Here is a 26,384-nt window from a genome sequence, read left to right as displayed (position 1 = left end):
ACATTCAAACATTATCATCTATACTCTTTATCCCCCCCTCCTTTACTCTATCCCATCCCTTCCCCTTCCAACATCAATGAAACTCGGCCTGCACAACCCCATACCCAACTCCACCAACTCTCAACTCAAACACCAAATCCGCACTCTGAATCCTCATGACCAACTCAAAGTCCAGATTCAAAAACTCATTTCCCTTACTCGTTTTGAGTCTAGTAAACAATTCTTGCGGCACAGCTCCTAAATCTGTGCGTAGAGTACAAACTGTAGAAAGCGTTTTTGTGCGTGAGGAAGGTGCAAGGTCGGAACCGCAGGCTATTAGTTCGTCGGTTACGATTAGGGATTGGTGGGGCATGAAATTGCGAGTGTAGTGGAAGGAGATGGGTGTTTCGGGGGAGATGGCGGTGTTCTGTGAGGGAGGTGGTTAGTTTTTGGGTGGCTTTTTTGAAGAGGGAAGGGGAGGGGAGGGTACTGACTTTTGCGATGTGCCATTGCATGCGATCGGATACCATCCAGCGCTCCCACAGGGGTGACCAGTAGCGATCTGCTATGTCGTGTTTTGTCTCATCAAAGACTGTGGCGTAGGAGGTTCCGTAGTGTAATCTGCTGCGGCGAGAAGATACCATACTGTCATCCAAACCTCTGATTACTGCACCTCTGACCACAGCTGTCCATGCATATAGTGGTTGAATCACTTCCACAGGTGGGTATTCGTGTTGTTGCACCTGCACCTGCACCTGATGCTCGTCCTTCTCAGCAACTGCAGGAGACGTTGCGGTGTTGAAATGCGACTTCAACCTATTGTAAAGGTGATTACTCTGTCCAAATCCACCCACAAGGATAATTCCGGACACGGTATCGCCTTTATTGCGAATAGCATCGACCTGCCCATCCAACAACTTCAACACTTCATCAATGACAGGGTCAAAAATAGCCTTGACTTGCTGCGAACTCATGACCATGAATCCACTGTCAATCCCTGCCTCTTCGTCATCAGGAAGACCAGGAAAAGGCACATTGACTTCTTGATTTTCCTCTTCGTTGTAGTTGCGTTTGACGAATTCTTCAAAGTATTTCAAGCCCATCATCCAGGTTTTGGGCTTCTTGTTGCGCATGTGGGTGTAGCGTTCTGTGCCGAGTCTTTCTTTGACGTGTTCTTCGAAGCGGTAGTTGAGGAATGCTGAGCCGCAGAGTCCGCCTGTTCCTACTGCGCTCTCTTCGACTCTGAGCGGAGATAGTTGAGTAATTTTGCTAGATGTGATTGTTAGCATTTTTCTTCATCCTCAAAGACGTAGCTGATGACGAACTAGGCGATCAAATCTACGGTACCACCCCCTGCATCGCAGATGACAAAGTTGTCTCCGACCTTGAGATTATGCGGTTGTACTGTTTTGAGTGCGTGCAGCATGGCAGCTTCAGGCTCACTGATCAACCTCAACTCATGCTTCTTGCCCATGCCTGCCTTTTCTGCCGCTTGCAAGGTCGCATTCTTTGCAGAGTCTGACCAGACAGCTGGAACAGTAAGGACAAATTCCACCTTTGTCATGGCCATGAAACTTTCGCCATAACGTCTGTTCAACGTCTCCATGGTATGCGTATATATCTGCCCTAAGTAATCGCTGACAGCATCCATGACCGTGCGATCACAGCTCCTCAAATGCGCAGCCGTATCCAAAGGGCTCACAAAATGCGGCAACTTTTGGTTTCTGTCCAGGAACAGCTTTATGCATCGTAAACGTGGTTCTTCTGGCTTGAATTGGAAGCCCCATTTTATCCTCTGGACGGTAGATCGGGCACCGCCGCCTTGCTCGGGTGTGATTGTGTTGTTGGTGACTGCGGGCAGTTCGGTCGTCTCGTAGGCGATTTCGGTAGGGACTTTGTCGGAGGTTATGCCGTTGCCTCCTGGCCATCTTTCTTTCTCGTCAGCCTCGGGTCAATTTTGACTGCCTTTGCAAAAAGGGCAAAACTGTTCTTGCTTACGTCTTGATAATCTCGATGTCGTCTGGGGTTGCACTGTATGCTGCTGCTACACTGTGGGGCTTGTTAGCCATGGCTCTTCTGTAGACGATGTACAACACACCCAGAATACGTAGTGCCGAAGTCGACTCCAACGATGATTCTGTCTGAAGTAACTTGATGATATCCATTGCTATCGCCATTGACGACCGGCGTCGGGGCTGCAAAGCTGACGTTGGGACCAGCCATTGACAGAAGATACTCTTGCGATATGTCGAGGAAAGGAGCGAGCGTCACCAACGCAGGTTAGTCACAGACTAGGTATATACCAGATGGCAGCGGAGAAAGCAATGGAAAGACGAAAAGCAATCGGACAAGTTAGCAAAGAGCTGAGATCAGCAGAAGAGACGGCAGACAAGGTGGAAAGAAAGTTGGTATTATGACAAGCACTGCCGGAGAAGAAAGGGAAACCTCGGATCAACCTTAACTCAAGAAAGACCCACGAGGAAAGAAGGAGTGACAGACTGCAGCCAGCCCAATGTAAGCAGCCAAAGAGTGGCTCCATGACAGCTCGGAGCAGTGCGTGCATCAGACAAGCCCGACTCGGCAGCCAGCTGAAAACACGAGAGGGGTACGCCAGAGTCTGGAAACACGCACTGTTCAAGTGTCTCTCATCTCGAAGCAGCAGCGACCAGCGATGTTGAGGCTGATCAGAGACGCACTTTTCCCCCTTGTCCGAGTCCGAAACTCAAGGGATGCAGATGGTCTTGTTACAAAGAGTGCCCAGCAAGTGTGAGAGAGCTGGTCAGATACGACTACGTCCCGACCGGGGAATGCCCCCACATGCCCGCAGTCACCCTGGCTTGTCTCGGACAATTTGTTGTAGATCATCTCCCATTGTGGTCTTCTGGAGAGCCGCGCCTTCGGGCTCGTCTCTGTCGACAGCATCATCATCATCCTTGGCTGTCTTCTCTACCAATAAATTGTGGCAGCAGAGAGGCAACATCACCCTTGTTCGCTTGTACTACAGATTGTTCAGGTCAGATTGTCTAGAGCATGCCAAGCAGAAATAGAGTCAGCCACGCGACTAGAGAGTTTACAGAGCAAAAGCTTCCAAGTTTCAGCTTGCGACCTCGACTCAGGCCTGAAACTTGCCTCACCATGTGCTACCCTTCCGAGGCTTGGTATTTGCAAATAGCATATCAAAGTATTCTTGGTTCGCCTTTCGCTAGACTGATGATGAACGAGCGGTAGAGCGGGTGGTCGATCGTTGTTCAAGGTAAGGGCTAGTTGTTCGGTAGATCTAATGTAAGCTTTGCCTTGTGTAATCAACCACTGCCTTTGATTTACCTCCGATATATGTGAACCGCCTTCCTCGCTTGAGTCTTGAATTCGTGGAACCTCGACGACCATTCGGCGCAAGGACTCTGAACCTGAAAACATGGCTCGACCAGAAACAACAAAAAAGCGAGTCTCCAATCTTGTCGGCCGCTTCGAACAATTGGCCCAGGCATGTCCAATTCAGGAGTACATCCAACTAAATTCAAAATCACCAACATCACCACGACCAGCTTCACATCATGGCGAAAAGACATGGATGCCACAAGACCGCAGGACTTTATCTCTATCTTCAATGCCAAACTCCTCCACTCTTTCAGCCAAACTGGAGCGCGAAATCAACCGCAACGCACAACTACGGCAGGAAATTGAAACTTTGCGTCGTCAATGCAAAGAGGACGAAGAGATACTGACGGCTTTGTCTAGACGTTTGGAAGAAGGCACAGAGCTGCAAGCTTCTCTACACATGCAGACGTCTGGCTTGCAGACAAAAGTCGACAGATTGGCAGACAAGCTTGCTCGAAGAGACAAAATCCAAAAGGCAGAGTATGAGCGAAGAATTGCGGCAGTGGCCAACGAACGCGATATTCTAGCTTCGAGATTGCGCATGGCTGAAGCAAGTGTCGAGAGAGCTCGAGCCGTGGAAGACAGCGTTAAAACTGCAGATGAAAAGATCAGAGTCTCGGAAGAGAGAGCTCAGACAGCGAGTAATCAAGTAACAGCGTTGCAACAACAACTGCTGGAATTGAAGACAGATATTGCTGCTCGATCGGGACAGCATGATAATGTCAGTGATCAAGAGATCCTCGATATGACGAACAAACTCAACCATCTCGTCCAAAATTGGTGTGCCAATAGTTTCCGGAAGATCAAGATTGGTATGTGTCCTTAACACAATCACTCCTAACGTGCGCTGACATATTTCAGACCCACACAGGATGCTTTGCAGATTCGAAAAGATAGCAGCTCTACAGGAAGCAAAGTTGCTACGAAGACTTTATGCCACTTTCGACACAAGCATAAAGATCTTCACCTTCCAAGCTACTGTGCTGTATCTACTCATGCCAATCTTTGACACATATTTCTTTGGAATACCGGATGAATTGAAGGGTTTGGACTCAGCTGCTTGGGAAATGGAATGTACGTTTCTTTGTTCGACTTGATGTTTACTCTCATTTGCTGACTATCCTCCAGCTTTGACAACATCCTTTAACGAGTGGCGAGCAATGACATATGAATTCTTGCGGAAAAGTGACAACGATCTCAAGAAGCGCTGTCAGATTTCACAGACGAAAGCGCAGGCACAGATGGCAGAGCAAATTTGCACAACGATGTCATCATTGACGGGCTTGACCATTTTGGAGGAGCATAAACAAAGTCTAGGCACTTTGGTCGAGCATGCTGTCTCGCTCTCCCAGGTGTTGGGAAGTCAGCGAGCTACATATCGGTGTTTTCTGCCGCAAGCTATTGACCAAGACGCCATTGAGTTTGAGAACACCACGATGGAGAATTTGATGGACGATCAGGAAAGCGATGGTATCGCAAGGGATGTCAGATGTGTCGTGTTTCCGGCTTTGATTAAGCAGGGAGGGGAAAGAGGTGAAGATGTAAGACATCCTTACCGTGTTACAGAGATATGGTTGACTGACCCTGAACAGATGGAAGTGGAGAATGTACTTGTCAAAGCCAAAGTCCTTTGTGTTGAAGAAGACTCTGACGATGACGATGATTTGATGGATTGAAGATAATCTCGACATCACAAGGTGTTCTCCCTCTGGCGCATGCCCAATATCCTGGGACTGTGAACGACAGGCATGGACTGAGAAGGCATATGACGCTTGGGTATTCTGTCTGCATGTGCCATGGCAGCAGCGTCCAGGGTTTTCTCGACTTCGTGCACAAGCTCGTCAGCTGTGGCAGCGTCGGCTACGATGGCATGTAGACGAACGAAGATAGCGTCAAGGAAGGTATCCAGGAGAAGATACATGTTGTGTTCTGGCTCTTGACGATGAAGTTCGAGAAACGGCAGATAGACAAAGTCATCGTAGAGGGTAGCCATGCGACGAAAGACCTTGGCCTCGACATGATTCGGTTTGTGTAGTCCACTGTGTTGTGTTTCAGTCTCATATCTTCATTGACAGCTAGAAAGACTGCTCACTCAATGATGTCAATCCATCTGGTGACTTCCTCAAGAGCAATCTCGGTTGGCATCTGATAACGTGACAGCTGGTCTTTGGCCGAGCTCGCAGCATCGAACCTTTGCTCCAGCTTTTCCAACACCATGTCCAGGAAGTCGCATATGTCGTGCGCAATGTTTTCAATATCGCGTGCAACATCGCCACGAAGGATGTGTGAAGATGGGAAAAGCTGGTGAGATATGTGGACAATCATTCTGACCATAGCCAACAACATGTCCTTCAAAGACTGCTCGATTTTCGATGTGCGAATCAAGTGCATCAATCCCTGAGGCAACAGATTGGTCTTGGAAGAGAACATGGAGGAAGTTGGCGTAGGGGGAACAAGCGCAGGGCGGCGAGGTGCTCGAATAGTCGATCCATGGTGTTCAGAGTCATTGAGGTAGTAAGAGGGAATCCACTCGATGGTTGTGTCTAGAACGTCTGCATGGATGAAAGGCTCGCTGGTAATTGTTGACATCGATCCTGTCGCACTGCCATGACTGTGTGCTGAAGGAGGCTTGCTTGAAGAAAGACTTGCGCTGTACTGGGATGATGAGTTGGTTGTAGTACGCGAGTGCGATGATTTTATCGAACGCGACATCTGGCTTGTTATTGCAAAAGAGAATGCTGCTATGGAAAAGGAAAGCGATGGATTGTTGCGGACAAAGAATCAGGTACCAAGTCGTGCTTCCTGTTGCGGCAGACGACAAAGAGGCAGGAACGATGACCTCGTCCAACGAATCACAAAAGCAACGAACAGTAGATTTTTCTGCAACAATGTGTATGATTGGAACAAAGTGAATATTTCTACAAACCAGACAAGAAATGTGTCATTCTCGTCGAAGCCATTCCGCCATGATGTTTCGTTGCCGACGGCGAATTAGCTACCTTTTAAACAAGTTGACAATGCCCACAAGTCACCACCCGAGTGAACAAGACGTTCGGTTCGGGTAGTAGATTAACCTGAAAAGCGTTCAATCTCCGCAAGTAGACTCGATCACCACGCCACTGAATCGTTTCCACCAAGAGGTGAAATCGGAGGCATGACAACTTTAAAGAAGTGCGGGTTCTCAATAGAAACATTAACATTGGAGTGTATCATTCATCGTCCTCATCGTCATCTACACCAGGGACGTCCATTACACGTTCTGATGCAGCGGCGAGAGTACGCCGACTCCAGGCTCGAACACCTTTCCAGACAGCCTAACAACAGGATTAGTAGAGGTTCCAGACGAAGAAATAGAGCCAACATACCCATATGAAGGTGAAGATGCCGACCGCTACAGCGATCCAGCTGATCTGGGCCATCCTATCTCGACCAGTGGTGCGCCCACCCCCAACTGAAGTGCGCATATTGTATAGATGCCACGGACTCGAAAGCAGAAACTTGGCAAACCCAACCAAGCCTAAAGAAGCAAAGCCCTTGATAAAATGCTCGGTCCATGTGACAGGCTCATCTGCAGGTAACAGAGGCTGGGAGCCGTGGGCAATTGTGTCGTAAGGGTCGAGATAGAGATTAATGATAGGATCAGCCACGTAACCTAGAGCAAATGAAGAGGCGATGAAAATAGCCAAGGTAAGCATGATTTGAGCAGCTTTGGTATGTTAGTAGGATGGAACAAGACCAGATTTGATCGAACAGCTTACCAGTACTACTGATCCAATGTGCCCAATTCATTCGTTCTAGACGATATTTGTACCTACATGTTGGACATTGCCAGTAGTTACGTTTTGCAGCAGGATTCTGAAGACGCCAGGCTTGCAGACACTGCTCATGGACATATTTCTGACTACCCTTGCATAGACACGGGCGAAGCAGACGACCACCATCTTCGCTCTCGTACGTGACGTTCGGGGCAGACCGCATGAAGGCTGGTAAGGAATCTGACGGCGGGTGGTATGTTGGCAAGACGGACTCCAAGCAGATACGACAGGTGCGTGGTCTGTAATGACGATCGCGGCGTTGCTGGCCTGTAGAATGTGCTGAGGCTGAGGGAGGTGGCCGAGGTGGAGCGTGGTGGCCCTCTTGGTGCTCATGCTGTTGCTCGTCCTTGGGTTGGGTGTTGGTCTGAAATGATTGTGGCTTTTTCTCCTCTTTGACGATGTCATCTGTCCAAGAACCAGGCAGGTCCTCGGGCCAAGTCCAGGATGGCGGGTCAATGGACGACGAAGTCATGGTAAGAATGCAATGTTCAGGTGCCGGTAGTGTTTGAGGTGCAGTGCAAGGCAGGAGCAGCAGCGGTCATGATCAAATGGAAGAGTTGAAAAGGCCAGCTGGTGTTTCTGCCTTGAGCCTTGTCACGAGTTGTCGGAGAGAAAAGCTTCTTCTGCTGGTGCAGGCTGCTGGTTGCAAACGGAAGAAGAGGAAAGAACGACTTGGACCACGCCTTGGCAAGTCCTGGCGGGTGGCCCGAGCTTCCCCTCTCGGTAGCGCGTCACTGAATGAGCGCCTGCGCCCAGTGGGCGAGAGCAGCAGCAGCAGCAGGAGCTTGATCCAAACCATCAACCCATAACGTCTGTTTCTGTCGTCTCGCCGCCTGTTTTCACTTTTGATTGCAGCTTCGTCCATCTCTCTGCAGTCTCCTCCAGTCGCTTCTCCATCCTCGCCTCGCCCTCGTCCACACTATGGCGGATCGCTACTCGTTCTCGCTCACTACCTTCTCCCCCAGGTACTAACACTCCATCTTGCTTGCCCGAATCATATGCTAACTCTAATATAGCGGAAAGCTGGTACAGATTGGTGCGCTCAACTAGTCTTTAATCCTCAAGAACTCCGCTCATGTCCTTCCAGAATATGCTCTCAACGCCGTCAACCAAGGTGTTACCGCCCTAGGCATCAAAGGTCCGCATACATCTACCTTGTGAAGACCCACTCCGTCTGACACCTTTCCTTAACAGCCACCAACGGTATCGTCCTCGCAACCGAAAAGAAATCATCATCGCCTCTCATCGATGCCGCCTCCGGAAGCAAGATCTCTTTGATCACTCCTAATATTGGTACCGTCTACGCTGGCATGGGTCCCGACTACCGCATTCTCGTCGACAAGGCTCGCAAGGTCTCACACACAAACTACAAGCGTGTCTACAACGAATACCCCCCTACTCGCATTCTGGTTCAAGATGTCGCTCGTGTCATGCAAGAGGCTACCCAGTCAGGTGGCGTGCGGCCGTATGGTGTCAGTTTGTTGGTTGCCGGATGGGATGACGGTATTGAGCCTGAGAAGGAGGCTGCCGATGCTGGTGATGATGCAGAGAAGAAGGCTGTCAAGGGAAAGACTGGCGGTATCCTCAAGGGCGGTCCTTCACTGTACCAGGTTGACCCCAGCGGTTCCTACTTCCCCTGGAAGGCTACTGCTATTGGAAAGAGCGCCACTTCGGCAAAGACTTTCTTGGAAAAGCGCTACACAGACGGTCTCGAGCTTGAAGACGCCATTCACATTGCTCTTCTCACACTCAAGGAGACCATTGAGGGCGAGATGAACGGTGACACCATCGAGATTGGTATCGTCGGTGCTCCTGCCGACCACTTGCTCGGTGTTGAGGGTGTTGAGGGTGCTCAAGGTCCTCGTTTCAGAAAATTCAGTTCGCAAGAAATTGAGGATTACCTGACGAGTTTGTAAACGGAGCATTCACGGGCATGGCGTTAATTTCGAATCTTCTACACATGACGACGGACGGCTCTGTATACTAACAACTGGCTGCGGGTATGCCGGCCAAAATGACATCTACTTCTTTGTCGACTCGACTTTTGCATGACCAACCCACTTGCCGTGAAGTGACTTCTCGTGATACTAACCACTGACTTCAGAGCACTAAGATACTGATATCGCAGGTCCAGAGAGATCCTGAATGCTTTTGCACAAGATTATCGAAATCATAACCTGTAATGCAAAGGCAATGATGCATTGGTTCGTTAGAATGGTATACCAAGTGCTTAGCTAATTCAGCTACAAAAAATCCAAATATTCGTTCATCCAAAACTTCATTACAGTCCCAGGTCCAACAGTCTCTTACTGCAAGTCCAAAACGACTCTTCCTTGAATCTTGCCCTTGTCCATCTCCTCAAAGATACTGGTCAACTCGTCCATCTTTGCTGTTCTAAAGTGCGTCTTGACGATACCTCTGGCAGCCAAATCCAAAGTCTCAATCGCCTCCTTTCTGTTTCCTACAGCGGAACCCACAATTTTTTGCTCCATGGCTACGAGTACTTGTGGGAAAGCAGTTGCGATAGGCTTCAATTCGCCCTCGGGCAATCCCACACAAACAAGTGTGCCGCCAAATTTGAGCAACTGCATACCACTGCCGTAAGCTGCATTTGCTGCTGTCAAGACCAGTACGGCTTGGGCACCCAGTCCTCCAGTTAGCTTCTTGACTTCGGCAGCAACGTCATCAGTGGTGGTGTGGTCGATGAAGTGCTCAGCACCGCTCTGAAGTACCAGGTCTTTCTTGCTGCCGTGGTCGATGCCGATGATGCGCATACCCATGCCGCGAGCACCCATTTGGGTTGCGATGTGCCCAAGACCACCACCGGCACCGAGGAGAACGACGAAGTCGCCGGATTGGGCGGTGGACTTGCGGAAGGCGGAGTAGACTGTTACACCTGCGCAGAGCCTGTTGTTGTGCTGTTAGTATATGGTATGTCCGAACTAAGGCGGCCAAGAAGTCAAACTTACATCGGCGCAGCAGCAGCAGAGTCCAACTCATCGGGGATAGGAGTAACATAATCCGCAGGACCCACAACATATTGCTGATAAGTGCCAGGCGTATAGTACCCACTAATCTTCTGGTTGAAACACACACCATCATGTCCACTCAAACACGCAGGACAACCACCACAAATTGCACTGATCCACTTGATACCCACTCTCTGCCCAAACTTGACAGCAGCATTTTCAGTACCAGGACCCATGGCAACGATCTTGCCTACACCTTCATGGCCACCCACTTGACCGGGTTGGGTGGGGTGAGGCAAGGCTTTCCAGCTGTTGGTCATGATGCCAAAGTCTGAGTGGCATACTCCGCTGTGGGTGAGGTTGATCAGGACTTCGCCGGGGCCTGGGGTGGGTGTGTCGAGTTCGACTACTTTTGTACTGATCTCGCCGGGCTTGTCGTAGATGACTGCCTTGTACTTCTTCGGGATATCGGGGGAAGACATTGTTGCTAAGCGAGAGGTTTTGGTTTATGGTCTGTGGTATAGAGTGCTTAGGAAGCTGTGTACTAGAAGTTGTATGCTTGAGAAAGGTACAAGTTGTGAGGGAGGAGAGGTAAAGATAGCTTCTTAACTTAAGACGAACTACTGCAGGTAGATAAGCAGGCAGGGCAGATCAACGACCCTTGTACCTTCTGGGAGACAAACGCCTTCTCCTCATCTTGACTCCTTCGCCGAGGCAAGATTGGCAGACGAGGTTGTCGTCCTGTATTGATCTTGGTCTCAATGGTGGGGCAAAGTTGCGGGGTAAGGTTGTAATGAGGGGCATGCGGAGACTTGCCAGGTCAGACGATAGGATTATGCTTTTGATTACTCGTGACAGACGCGGCAAGAGAAGAGCATGTGCTTTCGTGGCTTGTATAAGGATTTGCTTAGGCCGAGGAGTTAGTGAGCTCTCGGTGGTCCAGAGAACACTGTTGCTCCGTACTGGGCTTGTTGACGTGTACCTAAGCCACACGAGAGTACAGATGGAGATAACAAGAGCTACTGAGAGGACTACGTGACTTGATCCAGGTAGTAAGTTGTGCTGCATGTATATTGCTCGAGAGCTTGAAGTTCAATTGGACTCATAGCTGAGCGGGCTTCGGACATCGGAGGACTTTGCGTGAAGTATAGAATGGTAAGATGATCTTGTAACAGCATTCGCGAGAGCTGTCTACCAAAGCAATGTACTACTCTGATACCAGTGTACATCAGTCTGTATTCACGCATTGTCGCTAAACAACTTGGACGTGGTCTTATTAAGTTGAGACTTCACGCGAGGTCCGACAAGAATGCTATGCAGCTTTGCACGGCTTCCACCCCACTGAACGGATGCATCGGTTTGCATTGTTTGCAAAGGTTCTCCCACAGGCTATAAAACTCGCCACCCGCCGCACTCAACTCGGCTCTTTTCTCTCCATGAAAGTTGTTATATTCGAAAGAGTATAACCAAACCTGATAATTTGATTTGATCGCTCTATACGCCGTGGGCTATTGAATTGAACGTCAGGAGAGATACATTCCAGTATTAAGAAGCGACGCTCCTATCACCTTGGGCCTTGTCTCCCGTTATCTGGGCAAATCTTTTCTTTTCAGTCGTTCTAGTTGTCTTTCGGTTCGTTGCGATGAACTGATCGCAAGGTCGAGTCCACGTGACAATGGTTTGGACTTCGACAGACGTTTAGAGACCCTGGACGCTTTTCCGTTAGTGTACATACCTACCTACCTACGATCTCGAACAAGACCGTTCTACTACCTAAACACTGTTGCCACGCATGGAATCGATCGCGTCGTCGTCGTCTTCGGAGACGTCTAAGAAGCCCTTTCCATTTTTCGAACTCCCATCCGAGTTGCGCATTAAAATATACCAATACGTGCTGTTCATCGAACACGGAAACGGCGTCGTGGATCTGGACTACTACAACGATAGAAGAATCGCCCCACGTTTGACATGTTTCCGTGCTTGTCGGCGCATGCACGATGAGGCCTACCCAATCTTCTATGGCTCGCCACAGCAACCCTTTAGGCTGTTTCCGACTGGTGGACACATGTACAGAACCAAGAAGCCCTTGCTCGAACTTCTTACACCGACATATCGCTCTGCAATCAACACGATCGAGCTGCGTCTAGGGCCAGGATGGGAAAGGGTTAGTTCGGCGCGAGTCACATAACAGTGGATAAGATGCTAACGATTGTCCGTCTCAGATTCCTAAATGTTGGCACACCGGTCCCTCATTAGGCCTCGCCGATTGCGTCTCCCTACGTAACCTCAAAATCTTCGTCCAAATAGACCCAACCGATGCGACCTTCAAGGGACACCACGGAAAAGGCAATGACCAATACACATATATGAATATCTCTGCAGGCTGGTTGCAAGAAATTCTCCAGCAGGTTCCGAGCATCTGCAATGTCGAGATTGATGCATGGGAGGGAGTGGACATTGTCTCACCAATGCTCAATGCGCTGGCCTCAGTGGTCTTGACCGCTGATAAGAGGTTGACTTGGGGTCCGCAACGTTTGAAGAAGCTCGAAGACGAGAAGCTGCACAAGGCACGCTGGGGCGTGTCATGCGGCATGGAGTCTATGGATGATCTGGAGGATCTCATGACGACCATGGTCATATCACGGAGTGGGCTGTAACATCTTGATTTCAGGAGCATGCGATCATGGGAGCGACAGGCGTACGGAGTTTAGCATCTGCTTCCTGGATTATGGTCCTTATCTTTATACGACAGCAACAGCATTAAGCAACAATCAAGTCTTTCTGTTCTTTGAGGGTTCCCATTCGATGGCGCATCTCCATTTACACAGACCTCGTGTTTCTCCAGACTATCTCCGGCAAAATCTCCATCCGTGAAACATACCCTTATCGTGTTGGGGAGTCAAAGTCCGCCATATTTTCGTCGAGCTTCTCAGCTCGCTGGAGCAAACACAGCTTACAAAGCTGTTGGGCCTTTTTGACGAGGCATCCGAGAATCCGAGATGAACGGCAGCGGTGAACGTCATGTAGAGATCCGTGCGTTGGTCCACCACCTTCCTCGCAGAAGCACGCCTCCATTCCTCATGTCAGTCTCACTGTGCTACCTCAGTCATGCAATTGCGTGGTCAAGGTAGGTCTCGAACATGTTCAAGACTCGGTAAGAAGCTGCCGCAGTTTCAACAACAACGGCAGAGGCAGTCGGTAGGGCAAGCGTGCGACAATAACGAACATGATGTAAGGCCGGAGTTAAGCAGTGAAACAGCAAAACAACGCCGGCCGAAATTCGAAGATGGCCTTTGGAAGGACATGGAGCAAGACAAAATTTCTAGTCGCAAATCGCTTGCGTGTTTTCATATATAGCAATCGCGACCTTTCCCGTTGCCTGCCGTTCTTTCCTCTCCTACTCCCTCTCTTCACATCACTCTTCCTTTTTATCCCTCACAACACCACACATCTATCACCATGTCTGCTGAGCAAGTTCCCGAGAAGTTCTCTGGCTGGTTGGGCCACGAGCCTGAGGCTGCCAAGGGCAAGATGGTCTGGGGCGAGTTCGAGCCCAAGGTGAGTTTGTTCAACTCGTTGATGCTGTTGACATCCACTAACAATCAATGACAGACCTGGGAGGAGACCGACGTCGACATCAAGATCTCCCACTGCGGTATCTGCGGTTCCGACATTCACATGCTCAGCTCCGGCTGGGGCCCTACTCCCTACCCCTGCTGTGTCGGCCACGAGATCGTCGGCAAGGCTGTCCGTGTTGGCAAGGAGGTCAAGAACATCAAGGTCGGCGACCGCGTCGGTGTCGGTGCCCAGGCCCGTTCCTGCCTTGAGTGCGTCGACTGCAAGAACGGCAACATGACCTACTGCAAGAAGGCCGTCAACACCTACGGCTCCGTCTATCCCAACGGCAAGGACAAGTCCTACGGCGGTTACTCCAACTACAACCGCACCCACGGTGCCTTCGTCGTCAAGATCCCCGAGAACATCGAGTCTGCCCACGCTGCTCCCATGCTCTGCGGTGGTGTCACTGTCTACTCTCCCCTCGTCCAGAACGGCTGTGGCCCCGGCAAGACCGTTGGTATCGTCGGTGTTGGTGGCCTCGGTCACTTCGGTGTCCTCTTCGCCAAGGCCCTTGGTGCTGACCGCGTCGTTGGTATCTCCCGCAAGAACGACAAGCGCGACGACGTCCTCAAGCTCGGTGCCGACAAGTACATCGCCACTGGTGAGGACAAGGACTGGGCCTCTGAGAACGCCCGTACCCTCGACCTGATCGTCTGCACCGTTTCCAGCGAGAAGATGCCCATGAGCGAGTACCTCTCCCTCCTCAAGGTTGGCGGTACCTTCATCCAGGTCGGTGCTCCCGACGGTGGCAACCTTCCTCCCATCAACGCCTTCACCCTCATCGGCAACGGTATCAAGGTTGGTGGCTCTCTCATCGGTACTCCCAAGGAGATCGAGGAGATGCTCCAGCTCGCTGCCGACAAGGGTATCAAGCCTTGGATCCAGGTTCGCCCCATGAAGGAGGCCAACCAGGCCATCATCGACTTCGAGGAGGGTCTGCCCCGCTACAGATTCGTCCTTGAGAACTAAGGGTTCTGACGATGACATCTTTTTTGTTTGGACTTTGCTTGGAAAATAGAATGGGCATCATGAACAAGCCCTACTTAACGAATACCCCTACTGTAGACTTATAGACCGTAGACTGCTACGAATTGCATTGGCTCTTGAACAAATATGTTTCCTTGCTTCCTGTCTTCGTGATCTTGAATAGGTGTGGCTATACAAAGGCAAGATACGTTTGTGCTCGGAGTGAATTCCGCTGAGGGAGTCTTCAAGAAACCGATATCCTCTCTCTCTCCAGGCATTACACCCTTTGAAGTCTATTGTACTTTCTCACACTACCGACGTCCCATCCCTTTATTTCGTGCATGTGCTCCGCAGATCATCTTTGATTGTCACTACACTATGGATTCTGCAGCTTTTCATCAAACGATCATGGACGTGGTGTTCGTGGCTCGTGGGCATTGACATCACAGGTCGGGCAGGCATATCTCGCATGCATGACGATTGATGGATGATGGGGATGGTTCAAGGATGGAAGAGAAAGTTTGGAGTTGGATTGCGGTTTGTTGTTGATATAGGAATGTTTCGTCCTCGTTGGTATCGGTATATATTGAGTCTTTCTACGTGACAGATCATCCTTGTGGTGAAAGCTTCAAAGTCAAGTTATAGAAATGCATAATGTTTTATTGAAGGGAGTATTGTCCGCAGATACGACAGTATCTGGAGGTGTTTTTGCGGCCAAGTTGCTGTTTGGACAATAATGTGCATCTTGGTAGCTCAGTATCCATGGGGGATAATGCACTGATGGTTGATTTTGATGGTCTCTGGCCGGTTCAAATGGACTAGCCAGTTCTAATTATGCATAGACGATTCACCAGGGCTAAGTCTTGTCTGCATCGGCGTGGACACTGAGTACGAAAGCTCTTTGATACAGAACTTGTCTATATGCGCAATAGCTAGAACTAGGAAAGTACCCTGGTTGCGGAATTGTGAATGCAAGGCCAATATAGCAAAAAGTGAATGCAGCGAGTGAGATTCGAACTCACGTTTCTACAACTCCAGTGATCAGCCCAGTACTCTGGATCCCTCAGCGAATGATCGCCAGAAGAAAATTCACACCTTACATGCTTGTGTTTGCAAGACATTTGGGTGTAGCGTCTTGACCACTAGACCATCGCTGCTTTTATTACGAACAATTCAAGTTTTGGAGATCAAAAAGGGTTGGAACCTCAGAAGGTCATGTGTTCGATTCTTCGATGGGATGAGAAGAATAGTTTTGTGCTGGTTATGTTTTTCTCCTTTGACAAACGATGCCATCAGTTGATGGAGAGCAAGCCAATCCGTTGGTCTCCTTTGCTTTGCTCTTTGAATAACCTGATAGCTTAGTCAAGAAATTGTCTTTTGAAATGCATTCTATCTGCTGGAGCAGCAATTCTGGGGTTTTGGCAACCACACGGAGGCCCTGTTGGCATGTCCATAAAGAATCGGGAGTAGAGAGAGCCTGAGATTAGAAAGCCACCTGCGCAAGAAGCGTTGTCCAGATCCTCAATCTCGTTAACAAGTAGATGTGCTCCGTTTTGTTATGGTTCTCCGTTTCGGCTCTGACTTTTAAATTCGTGGACAAATGTCTTGATAAACAGCAAACAAGAGGAAAGCAGTCAGACTGAGTTAGAGACCCATATGGCCTTGTAAGGAAATCCAGCAAACAAGAGTGTAGAAACATCCATGGCAGCTTTCGGTGACTTTGTTCAAACCATCGAGCCTAGATCTGATGGACCTGGTTGAGGCACATCCGGAATGATTCTCCTAAGGAATTGTGCCACGCTGGTTTGAAAACGTGCAGATCTTCCTGTCGGGTCAACATTCGTAACCAGATTGTAATCCATGGTCCGGAGATAGAGGCTCAAAGAGTACATATCACAATTCGTGCTTGGGTTTTTATGAGAGCCCATTCAAATAGGATGACATGCTGGTGTCAGAAAGGCGTACCTCGAGCCGTAAGATTAGAAGAACGAGTCCAAAACATTACACAACACAGGTTGTTGTTGTTGACATGAAGGCCTCAGCCTGTCCTTTCGATAGCTTGGTCAAACGGTGAAGTCAATTTAGATTTCACAATAGGTATAACTTGCATAAGCGCTACATAAAGAACTGACCAGTATGGCTTTCGGCCTTCAGAGCCATACAGCAGCGTGTACATCGCGCGGAAGACACGCAAGAAGGGGGCTGGCAGTTATGGAATGCAGAAGCTGAAAGGTGGAGAGAGAGACGTCACATATTGGTACCTTCCAATCGCAGCCACATTCTCCCTGCCAACGGGTGCTTTTAAGAGGGGCTCTGGCTGCCAAGACCATGGTCTGTCTACTCTTTATCGGCCTTCCAAGTGCACGAAAAGTACTGCATATAGATGTAGACCTGTGCATGGTAGTCTTGATGTCCACAAATTGCAATTACTGTCTCTCAGGAACAGGTTTGTCATGAAAAAGACATGACAATTGTCTGTATCAGAGTTTCATTCAGCGACCAAGCTTGCGCGCGATCGGCTGTGAGGGGAGATCACGTGCACTAGCTGGACGAGGCGTTGCGTAGTGAGGGTCACTCATAGTCCCCGTCACCTAAGAACTCTGCAGTCCTCTCTTACTGTCTCTCTAACAGAACTCGCTCACCAAAAATCCATCGCCCATAGTAAGTCGCGCTGCGCGTCTCCCCGAGCTTCGAGCTGGCTTCACCATAAACAGCTCTACAAACACATCAAAAAACCACCCTCACTTCTTTTACACAACAGGAAAGAACGATCCGATGGCTCCTTCCGTCACTCGTCTTGTTCTATTCCTTCCTTCACGCGCGCTCGACTGCATTCATCACTTGGTTGTCTTTCATCACAACGACTAACACAACCACTTTAGTCGCCTCTACACGATAACAACACATCTAACTCTTTCAATCACTTCGGTATGTCAATTATCCTTTCATTTGACGCGTCGCTATTCCCAATTGCGCCCGTACGACGCGTGTTTGGTGATGTTTCCATCCTCTCACTCTCACCAAACACGCGCGCGGGCTTGACCATTACATCAACCGGCGCATCACCTCACCTTGTCGCATCGACTCAATTTTGAAATTCATCTGCTAACCTCGACTGCGCGACTCAGATTAAATCAAATCAACATGCCTAAGGAAACTGCCACCCGCCGTAAGACCGCCAAGAAGGACGGTGGTAAGAAGAAGAAGGGTAAGTTTTATGCCAATCACTTCATTTGTTACGGCGCATTGTAGCTGACCTCGTCGCTAGACCCCAACGCCCCCAAGCGTGGTCTCTCCGCCTACATGTTCTTCGCCAACGAGCAGCGCGAGAAGGTTCGCGAGGAGAACCCCGGCATCAAGTTCGGTAAGTTGAACATTACTCACATGCAACCCGATGCCAGTCAACCGACTAATTGTATCTACAGGCGATGTTGGCAAGATCCTCGGTGAGAAGTGGAAGTCTCTCAACGAGAAGCAGAAGACTCCCTACGAGGCTAAGGCTGCCGCCGACAAGAAGCGTTACGAAGAGGAGAAGGCTGCCTACACTGCTGTAAGTTTCTGCTGAGCATCTCATACACTTCTGACATGTAAACTAACTTGACATTAGGGTGGCGATGCCGACGAGGAGGAGGACGAGGAGTAAACTATACCCTCTCTCCACTCAATGACATGAATCGAGTCGCTCGCAACCGTCACGCCTAATTTTCATTCATGGCCTTGTCTTACTGTTTATCACATGGAATTGCTTCTGAAGTTTTTATCATTTTTTCTATCGCATGTCTTCTACACAACACGGATACGAACACAGGGGGGCCGGCAAGGTTGGGAGGAGCAGGAGCAAACAATGAGCGATGTTTCATCACTGGCTAATCCGGAATGGGGATTGTGGTGTTCTTTTCTCTACTGGCTTATACCCAACGCATCAATGTTAGCTACTGCAATATGCCTCGCTCATCAAACAGACAACGAGGCCGCGGCAATTCGAAGGTCAATGTTTTCTTGATTGGTTTGCTTCCACCTTTCATTCTTGTGGTCATTTTTACGGCAAGATAGTTCGTGACACTTTAATTGACATTCGCGGTGCAAGGTCTGGTCCTTCGTCCTGCTCGTCTGTGGACGTAAATGCTCTGATAGCCCTACTACGGTTTCATGGCGCAAGTCATCACGCCTATCGTTCTGAAAAGTAGATATACCACAAAATCATCCAATTGTTGGGACAAACATCAGGAATTATACTAGCTCATTTTGCTATCGAGAAGCATTCGCGAGTATGCCACTGGCTATAACACAAGTCCTAAAAATCCCAAACTCCTGTATGAAATGCACAACACGCTTGCGACTTTCCTATTTCCGTGTCCTCTTGCTCATCATTCTCGTTGGAAGACGACCGTCAAGCCCATGAACGCCAGCATCACGGTCTTGAGCCAAGGGTACTCGGCCAACAAGATGGTCACGTAACCTACGAAAGGCACGTAGCCAACCACACTGCCGATAACGTCTGTCTTGCGGTTGAGGAAGTCCTGGCCTCTAGCGTAGAGTTCGGTATCATCTGCTGCATTGTTGTCGCCCTTGGTAAGAAGTTGAAGCGGAGGAGCCTTGGGTCTGTTTTCCTCAACTGTCAGCATCTGTTGTTTGCACTGCACCTTGACAGTAAGAGACAGAATCAACATACCCACTGCCACCACCAAACCTCCTAACAACCCTATGCACGATAGGAATATCCTTGCCCTTGACATTATACACCACCACCTCTCCAACCTTGGTATCCATTCCTCGATTCCACAAAAACAGCAAGTCTCCACGTTGGAAGGCGGGTTCCATGGATCCGGAAAGCACGACTACGATAGGAGAGGAGGAGTCGGTTGCGACGGAGAGGCCTTTCCAGAGCATGAATGCTGTGCTCAACACCAGGGCGAAGTTTAGGACTTGGGTGGCTAGTTGGCGGGGTTGGAGAGATGAGAGGGAGGAAAACATTGTTGCGGTTGGTTGGCAGTGGTTGTATGGGAGGTAAGAGGATTTGTTCGGAGGAGAGATGTTGTTGGCGTGGGAGATATGGCGGGTGCGAGGGTTCCAGTCGTCGCAGTCAAACTTTGGAGGAGCACAAGGTCGACAGGTCCGGGAAATCTTGTCAGGGCCAGTAGTTCCTTCCCTCTCTTTTCTGTTCCAGATACGCGGTGTGTCGAAAGCTGCAATTGCGATTGATTGAATGTCTTGAAAGTCAAAGCTGTCCTGAGCTTCACTTGGATCGGGGAAACTGCGGGGTCGTGGCTGCAGTGTCCATGTCTTTCTTGACTTGGGTATGACCCTGGTCTTATCTTGCCATGCTGAACAACTCCTTCGTGTCTACTCGAATCTGAGCTCCACGTGTGGTATCTATCTGAAATAGCCGTTCAATGTATCCCTAATCATCACAAGCTTATGCGACATGGTGGTGGTGAGCTATGTCTATGCTCGGAGATTTGTCCATCTCAAAACCAAGCCCCGGCTTCGGACCACAACTCTCTGTCTTCATCTTGCTGGCCATCAAAGTCAACGACAGCACATCTTGGTATAACATAAGTTGGAAGGTTTGGAGTTCAAAGCACACGATCTACAAACACCAGAATGCGAGTACAAAGCCGAAACATCAAAGATAGAAACGACGAAACAAGCACCTCATCTGACAGTACGTGTGAGAGTAACATACAATGAAATACAGTCGCACACCGAGAGTGACCGCCGGATCAATCAAACAATGGCAAAACTACAACGACACAAGAATTTTCAAAAGCAAGATACAGTATGTCTAGATTCATGAAGATATACACAAAAACGCCTCTCAGCCCTCCGTTCCATAGATACCCAGAGTCCTAAGCAAACAAAGCCTCAGTACTAAGCTTCCCCTTCTGCTGAATATCTCTAGAAGAGAAACCCAACTGCAGCTCGAACTCTCCCATCGGCAAGACCCAGTTTTGAATCCCGACATCCCAGAACGAAAGATCCTTTCTCGTCAACTCTAGAGAAACCTCAACCCGCTTCTCGGGAGTCACGAACAACTTGTCAAAGGCACGAAGCACGCGGACAGGGAAGTCGACTGCATTACCCAAGGAGTCGGTGATGGGTGTGGAGGGGTAGGAGATGTAGAGTTGGACTACACAATCGCCGGGCAAGGATCCAGTGTTGGTGAGGGAGGCTTGGACGACAGCGATGGGGGTGTAAAGATCAGGGTTTCCGCCTTCTGCTCCACCTGCTGGTGAGGGTGATTGAGCGATCTCATAACCTTTGGGGTAAGGGTATTTGCCAGTCTTGATTTCATCCACGGACTTGATGTAGGGGTAGATGTATTTCTTGAGTGCGATGAAGTTTTCAGGCCAGAGTGCTGTGCGTGCATCGGGGATAGACACGTCCATGTGTGGAGGTTTAAGCGCTTCAGGGCGCTTGGCGGGAAGAGTAGCAAATTCAGTAGCCACGGGGTGGATGAAAAGGCTGCTGAGGTGGAAGGTCGTGTATGAAAGACCATAGCCGAACTCGTAGCGTGGCTCAATGTTGTGCTTGTCAAAGTAGCGGTAGTCAACGTACAAGCCTTCCGAGAAGTTCTGTTGAGGGATCACAGCGTTGGGGTGGTAGAGAATCTTGCTCGTCGGACCGTAGTCGTCTTCGTGCTTAGCGATTGTGTATGGTAGGCGACCTGAGGGATTGACGTCTCCAAAAATGATGGAAGCCAAAGAACTGCCACTTTCTTGTCCTGGCAAGTTGGCGTACAACACAGACTTTACTCCAGGTAGATCAATCCACTTCTCTAGAATGACGGGACCAACGGCGTGGACGACGACAATTGTGGGACCGCCACACTTAGCTGCGACCTTTTGAACCAGTTCGTCACCACCCTTCTGAGCGTAAAGATCGTTACGGTCACCCTTGATGTCTTTCCAAGCAACATAACCTTCTCCACCATCGCTGTTGATCATGACAAAACACAGATCCTGATCGGTCGCACGCGAAGAATGCTTGTCCAAGTCTTGGTAGTTTGAAGGGTAGTCTGAAAGAGTGACGCTCTCTGCATCGAATCCGAGGTGGATTCCATCAGCAGGAGAAACAAGGTAAGGGAATTCGACTGTGCCAGATCCCCAACCTTGGGCAAGAGTTCCTTCGTTGCAAGCACGGTCTGGGCAGGCGTTGGGTCCTTTGCCATTGTTGAAAGCATCTTCACCAAAGATAGCGACGCGGAGCTTGTCGCCATTCTTGGTCATCTTCTTGCCATCGCGGTTCAGGGGAAGAACATGGTCATCATTCTTCAGCAAAACAGTGCCCTCGGCGGCAATCTGGCGAGCAAGTTTGCTGTGAGCATCTTGTCCTTCGCCTTGGACGTTGACAAATTTATTGACGACTCCCTTGGTAGTGTCGTTGCTTCCAGGATGCAATAAGCCGATCTCATCGTTAGTCCATGACGAGAAGTTTGGACCGCCACCGTCCTTCTCGGCAGGCCACTTCGACTTGTCGTCTTGACCAAATTGGTACCAAGCAGCGACAACACGCAAGACCATATCGTTGAGGCGCTCCATAGGGACACTGCCGTTGAACACGGCCTTAGTCAGTTCACCACCCCATAAAGATTGACCGTCCACCCAGCGGAGACCATCACCGGGCATGCTCATGTCAAGACCAGCGAGAGCAGAAGCAACACCACTTCTCTGAGCGAGCCAGTCACTCTGCACGAAGCCTTGGAAGCCCATTTCGTCCTTGAGAATGCCGTTGAGCAGCTTGCTGTTCTGGCAAGCGTAACTCGAATTGACCTGATTGTACGAACACATGACGCTGCCAACACCAGCCTTGACACTCTCGGCAAATGGCCAAGCGTAGATCTCGTGCAGAGTTCTATCGTCAATGTTGCTGCTGATGGCGTTGGGAGTGCCCCATTCCCAGCTTTGGCGGAAGTGCTCCTGCTCGTTGGCAATGTAGTGTTTTGCTGTCGCGATAATGCCCTCTTCTTGGATACCGCGGATCATGGCAGCAGAAGCGAGACCTTGTAGAACAGGATCTGAACCAAAGCCCTCCCAGTTTCTGCCGCCAGCGGGTAAACGACCGAAAGGACCCATGCTTGGACCAAGCACGATGTGAACACCTTTGCCGTAAGCTTCACGGCCATGGGCACGACCCTTGAGATAGATCAATTCCTTGTTCCAGGTGGATCCGAGGGTGATGCCAGCAGGGAAGGCAGTGATGTTATCGGCGAACCTGAGACCAAGGGGACCGTCCTGCAAGCAGAGCGAAGGGAAGCCCAATCGTTCGACAGGACCAGTGTTTCCCACGCACATGCCCATTTCCCAGCCAGTGCCAGTGGTGATGTTTACTTTCTCGACGACAGACATCTGAGAGACCAGGGCAGCAGCCTTCTTGTACGCCTCTTCCCAAGCAGCAACGGTACCTCCTCTTGGTGAAGGGTACCAAGGATCACTCTTGCCGCCCTCAGGCTCAGTCTTGTAAACCCAGATGCCCCCAGCGCTCAACAGCAGAACCAGAGCAGCAGTGAAGAGCAGGACCATCATGCAGCACATGCGAGATGGGACCAAGTAGCGGCGCCATGTTGAGCGACGGCGCGTGACGAATACTGAGTCGGGTGCTTGCGATGTGTCGTCCTTGTATGGTTTGTTTGAGGCCTTGAGAGGATCGAGTTCGTTGATCGAGGACGAGATGGAATCGCGCGACGATGTGGTAGACAGACGGTAGTCTTCGGGATGGTCGAGCGATTGACGGGGTGACGCTCGATGCGTCAACTCGTAGCCTTGCGACATGGTTATGTGTGTAGAGTGCTAGCGTTATGACATGTGAGAAGATCGTAGAGTGAATGTCTTATGCTGCGGTATCTACAAAGATACACAGATGTAGAGAAGCATAAGATGCACCCTCGTACCTGACGAGTTACGCCATCTCTGTCGCAGTTTCACAAGCCGCATCTTGATTTATCGATTGCCCCACATCTGGGCCAGCACATTTCCTATTTGGGTAGGGGCATGCAAGCCACCCTCAAAGTCTCAAAGTCTCCGACACTCGCAGAAAAGCAGACGGACCAAAGGATGAACAATCATACAACAAGTCTTTGTTCAAACATGCAATGCGCTTCATTATTTCGATGATAACATACACAGAACACCGACCCATCACACTCGTGTTACAATTCGCCATAGCACATCATAGGTCCAGCGCAGCTTGGGCAGGTCCGATCTGTGCTGTGAATCAGCCTTCCGCTCGGGTATCAATTTGCGGCTGCTCAACGTCGTGTCTGACCCTTTCGAACGAGTGTTTCCTCTACAGCTTGGAAGCAGGAGCGGGGCTACCCACAGAAGTGATCTCGTCGTACAACAACCTGTGTAATCCGCGTTAGCAATCTTGTCCCACTCTGTATCCTTGAACGAGTGGCGCGTGTCACTTACGAAGTCAAGAACTCGTCATACTGCTCTCCAGTCACTTGTGTAGCAAAGTACTTCTCTGCAAGCTGGTACTTGTGGCCCTTTGGTGCCTTGGAACCGAGCTCTTCAGCCTGCTCGTGGAGGAGCTTGAGGGCGTACTCCTTGTTGATTGTCTGGCCTTCGGCTGTTCTTGCTTGGTGCTTGCACCACTGCCAAAGCTGACTTCTGCTGACCTCGGCAGTTGCTGCATCCTCCATCAAGAAGTTGATGGGCACGCAACCAACTCCTCTGAGCCAGCCCTCCATGTAGCCCAGACCGATGTTGAGGTTCTTTCTGATACCGTCTTCGGTGATCTTTCCAGGCACATTCATGTTGAGGAGGTCGTACTGCTTGATGTTGACGTCCAATCTGCGAATGTGGAGCTGGTTGGGTGTGGGCATGTGCTCGTTGAAGACCTCGGCAGCAATGCTGGCAAGAGCAGGGTGAGCAACCCAGGTACCGTCGTGGCCGGCCTTGACTTCACGGAGCTTGTCGGCACGGACACCGGCCATAGCCTTGTCGTTGGCCGCCTTGTCGTTCTTGATGGGGATCTGAGCGGCCATACCACCCATGGCGTGGACGCCTCTACGGTGGCAAGTCTTGATCAAAAGCTTGACATAGGCATCCATGAAGGGAGAAGTCATGGTGACAGCCGAGCGGTCAGGCAGAACAAAGTTAGGGTTCTGACGGAAACGCTTGATAACAGAGAAGATGTAGTCCCAACGACCACAGTTCAATCCTGAAGAGTGATCACGGAGCTCGTAGATGATCTGATGAAATGTTAGCCAGCCTCATGAGATGCTCTCCTAGCAGAACTCACCTCGTCCATCTCGAATGCTGCCATGATGGTCTCGATCAAGACGGTACCTCTGATGGTACCACGGGGCATGCCGATGTAGTCCTGAGCAAGGTTGAAGACATCGTTCCAAAGTCTAGCCTCAAGATGGCTCTCCATCTTGGGAAGGTAGAAGTATGGGCCAGCTCCTCTCTTCACGAGCTCCTGGGCGTTGTTGAAGAAGTAGAGACCGAAATCGAACAAACTACCTGAGATGGGCTCACCATCGACGGTGAAGTGCTTCTCCTCCAAGTGCCAACCACGAGCACGGGCAATGAGTGTTGGTAGCTTACGGTCGGTGCGGAGCTTGTACTCCTTCTCGCCAATCTTGAAGTCGACCTGCTTGCGGATGGCATCGTAGAGGTTGAGCTGACCATTGATCATGTTGTCCCAGGAAGGTGCGCTTGAATCTGAAGTTTTGTTGTTAGCAGCTTGTCCTTTTACAGATTGCTAGCTCACATACCCTCAAAGTCTGCCATATATGTCCAGACATCCGAGTTCAGGGCGTTAACAACCATCTTTCTGTCGGTAGGACCAGTAATCTCAATTCTGCGGTCGACAAGACCGGGAGCTGGCGGAGCACCTTTCCATGCATCGCTGTCGCGAATGTGCTTGGTCTCGGGAAGGAAGTCGGGAAGTTTTCCAGCGTCAAGCTCGGCCTGACGGGTCATGCGTCTTTGCAACAATTCCTTGCGAGTCTTGTTGAATGTGCGGTGGAGAAGAGCCAGGAAGACGGTGGCCTCCTTGGAGATGACCTTGCGGGTCTTGTCATTGAGAGGTCCGAGGATGTTGACCTCACGGAGGATATGCTCTTGGTTTTGTGCCATTGTTTCTTTTTGCTATTTGGAGTATAAATGTGTGTTGCACAGATGAAAAAGGAAGGTTCAGAGAAGAAAGAAGGAACGAGGAGCAGGTCCCTTAACGTATATATGTATCTGTCTTTGTATGCCGTCAGAGATAACCTTACCGAGGCTAGTGATCTAAGCTCTTCTACACCTTGTGCGCCGAGCAGAACGGCGGGCGAGGGGAGGAGCACACGAATGGTCGAGATTCGGGGAAGCTGATGTGGGGAAGTTCTTGATCGTGGTTCACGTCATCCTCTTTTCGGCAATCAACTTCTTCGCCTTCGGATCATCAATTGTGTGTCATTAATTATCTGTATACATAGTCTTTTGCTCATTTTCAAGTTGGAAAGTGCATTCGTGTCTTGGGCAGACGAATAGGTACCGCGGTCTGGCAAACAGTGCGCTCTCTTGCTCTTCACATGCCGATGCCGAGGCAGAGAAACAGTCACAGCAGAATGTCAAGCTTGCGCAAGGACCCGACACCGCTCCGTGTCTTTCCATTCCGGTACCCCGGAAAGCGCCGGGCTCGTGATAGGCATCTGAGAGATGGCTTC

General features: G+C 50.0%; 12 protein-coding genes across 12 annotated transcripts; 5 read left to right on the top strand and 7 right to left on the bottom strand.

The window, feature by feature from the left end:
* Positions 1-73: 73 nt before the first annotated feature.
* M437DRAFT_72525 (actin-like ATPase domain-containing protein) lies at positions 74-2,202 on the bottom strand (the record flags this gene model as incomplete). The annotated part of the gene is made up of 5 exons (XM_041025872.1): positions 74-406; positions 474-1,248; positions 1,305-1,907; positions 1,978-2,028; positions 2,078-2,202. 5 exons carry the CDS (start codon positions 2,200-2,202, stop codon positions 74-76), a joined length of 1,887 nt encoding a protein of 628 aa, XP_040882653.1.
* Positions 2,203-3,394: 1,192 nt separating this feature from the next.
* Positions 3,395-5,033, top strand: M437DRAFT_72524 (uncharacterized protein; the record flags this gene model as incomplete). The annotated part of the gene is made up of 4 exons (XM_041025871.1): positions 3,395-4,169; positions 4,219-4,431; positions 4,486-4,898; positions 4,950-5,033. 4 exons carry the CDS (start codon positions 3,395-3,397, stop codon positions 5,031-5,033), a joined length of 1,485 nt encoding a protein of 494 aa, XP_040882652.1.
* Positions 5,034-5,047: 14 nt separating this feature from the next.
* Positions 5,048-6,069, bottom strand: M437DRAFT_81484 (uncharacterized protein; the record flags this gene model as incomplete). Its single annotated transcript, XM_041027563.1, has 2 exons — positions 5,048-5,396; positions 5,450-6,069. The coding sequence occupies 2 exons, from the start codon at positions 6,067-6,069 to the stop codon at positions 5,048-5,050; spliced, it is 969 nt and encodes a 322-aa protein (XP_040882651.1).
* Positions 6,070-6,566: 497 nt separating this feature from the next.
* Positions 6,567-7,644, bottom strand: M437DRAFT_41501 (uncharacterized protein; the record flags this gene model as incomplete). Its single annotated transcript, XM_041020391.1, has 3 exons — positions 6,567-6,671; positions 6,723-7,063; positions 7,116-7,644. The coding sequence occupies 3 exons, from the start codon at positions 7,642-7,644 to the stop codon at positions 6,567-6,569; spliced, it is 975 nt and encodes a 324-aa protein (XP_040882650.1).
* Positions 7,645-8,093: 449 nt separating this feature from the next.
* M437DRAFT_40431 (N-terminal nucleophile aminohydrolase) lies at positions 8,094-9,088 on the top strand (the record flags this gene model as incomplete). Its single annotated transcript, XM_041020195.1, has 4 exons — positions 8,094-8,137; positions 8,189-8,208; positions 8,260-8,310; positions 8,367-9,088. 4 exons carry the CDS (start codon positions 8,094-8,096, stop codon positions 9,086-9,088), a joined length of 837 nt encoding a protein of 278 aa, XP_040882649.1.
* A 390-nt stretch (positions 9,089-9,478) lies between these two features.
* M437DRAFT_40700 (GroES-like protein) lies at positions 9,479-10,623 on the bottom strand (the record flags this gene model as incomplete). Its single annotated transcript, XM_041020236.1, has 2 exons — positions 9,479-10,079; positions 10,142-10,623. The coding sequence occupies 2 exons, from the start codon at positions 10,621-10,623 to the stop codon at positions 9,479-9,481; spliced, it is 1,083 nt and encodes a 360-aa protein (XP_040882648.1).
* A 1,310-nt stretch (positions 10,624-11,933) lies between these two features.
* On the top strand, positions 11,934-12,798 carry M437DRAFT_41008 (uncharacterized protein; the record flags this gene model as incomplete). Its single annotated transcript, XM_041020293.1, has 2 exons — positions 11,934-12,305; positions 12,364-12,798. The coding sequence occupies 2 exons, from the start codon at positions 11,934-11,936 to the stop codon at positions 12,796-12,798; spliced, it is 807 nt and encodes a 268-aa protein (XP_040882647.1).
* An 802-nt stretch (positions 12,799-13,600) lies between these two features.
* On the top strand, positions 13,601-14,728 carry M437DRAFT_63177 (GroES-like protein; the record flags this gene model as incomplete). The annotated part of the gene is made up of 2 exons (XM_041024207.1): positions 13,601-13,699; positions 13,754-14,728. 2 exons carry the CDS (start codon positions 13,601-13,603, stop codon positions 14,726-14,728), a joined length of 1,074 nt encoding a protein of 357 aa, XP_040882646.1.
* Positions 14,729-17,992: 3,264 nt separating this feature from the next.
* On the top strand, positions 17,993-18,290 carry M437DRAFT_40541 (high mobility group box; the record flags this gene model as incomplete). Its single annotated transcript, XM_041020212.1, has 2 exons — positions 17,993-18,089; positions 18,151-18,290. Coding segments are annotated over 2 exons (237 nt in total), but the record flags the coding sequence as incomplete, so codon positions are not given.
* Positions 18,291-19,092: 802 nt separating this feature from the next.
* On the bottom strand, positions 19,093-19,699 carry M437DRAFT_41448 (signal peptidase I; the record flags this gene model as incomplete). Its single annotated transcript, XM_041020383.1, has 2 exons — positions 19,093-19,335; positions 19,394-19,699. 2 exons carry the CDS (start codon positions 19,697-19,699, stop codon positions 19,093-19,095), a joined length of 549 nt encoding a protein of 182 aa, XP_040882644.1.
* An 875-nt stretch (positions 19,700-20,574) lies between these two features.
* M437DRAFT_40760 (uncharacterized protein) lies at positions 20,575-23,259 on the bottom strand (the record flags this gene model as incomplete). Its single annotated transcript, XM_041020245.1, has 1 exon — positions 20,575-23,259. One exon carries the CDS (start codon positions 23,257-23,259, stop codon positions 20,575-20,577), a length of 2,685 nt encoding a protein of 894 aa, XP_040882643.1.
* Positions 23,260-24,010: 751 nt separating this feature from the next.
* M437DRAFT_40801 (malate synthase) lies at positions 24,011-25,812 on the bottom strand (the record flags this gene model as incomplete). The annotated part of the gene is made up of 4 exons (XM_041020253.1): positions 24,011-24,068; positions 24,136-24,920; positions 24,971-25,395; positions 25,449-25,812. 4 exons carry the CDS (start codon positions 25,810-25,812, stop codon positions 24,011-24,013), a joined length of 1,632 nt encoding a protein of 543 aa, XP_040882642.1.
* Between the last annotated feature and the right edge of the window lie 572 nt (positions 25,813-26,384).

The sequence above is a fragment of the Aureobasidium melanogenum genome (genome assembly GCF_000721775.1).
Source record: "Aureobasidium melanogenum CBS 110374 unplaced genomic scaffold scaffold_3, whole genome shotgun sequence".
NCBI classification, from domain to species: domain Eukaryota; kingdom Fungi; phylum Ascomycota; class Dothideomycetes; order Dothideales; family Saccotheciaceae; genus Aureobasidium; species Aureobasidium melanogenum.
Note: the sequence above shows the minus strand (reverse complement) of the source record. Positions and strands in the feature narration are given on the sequence as shown.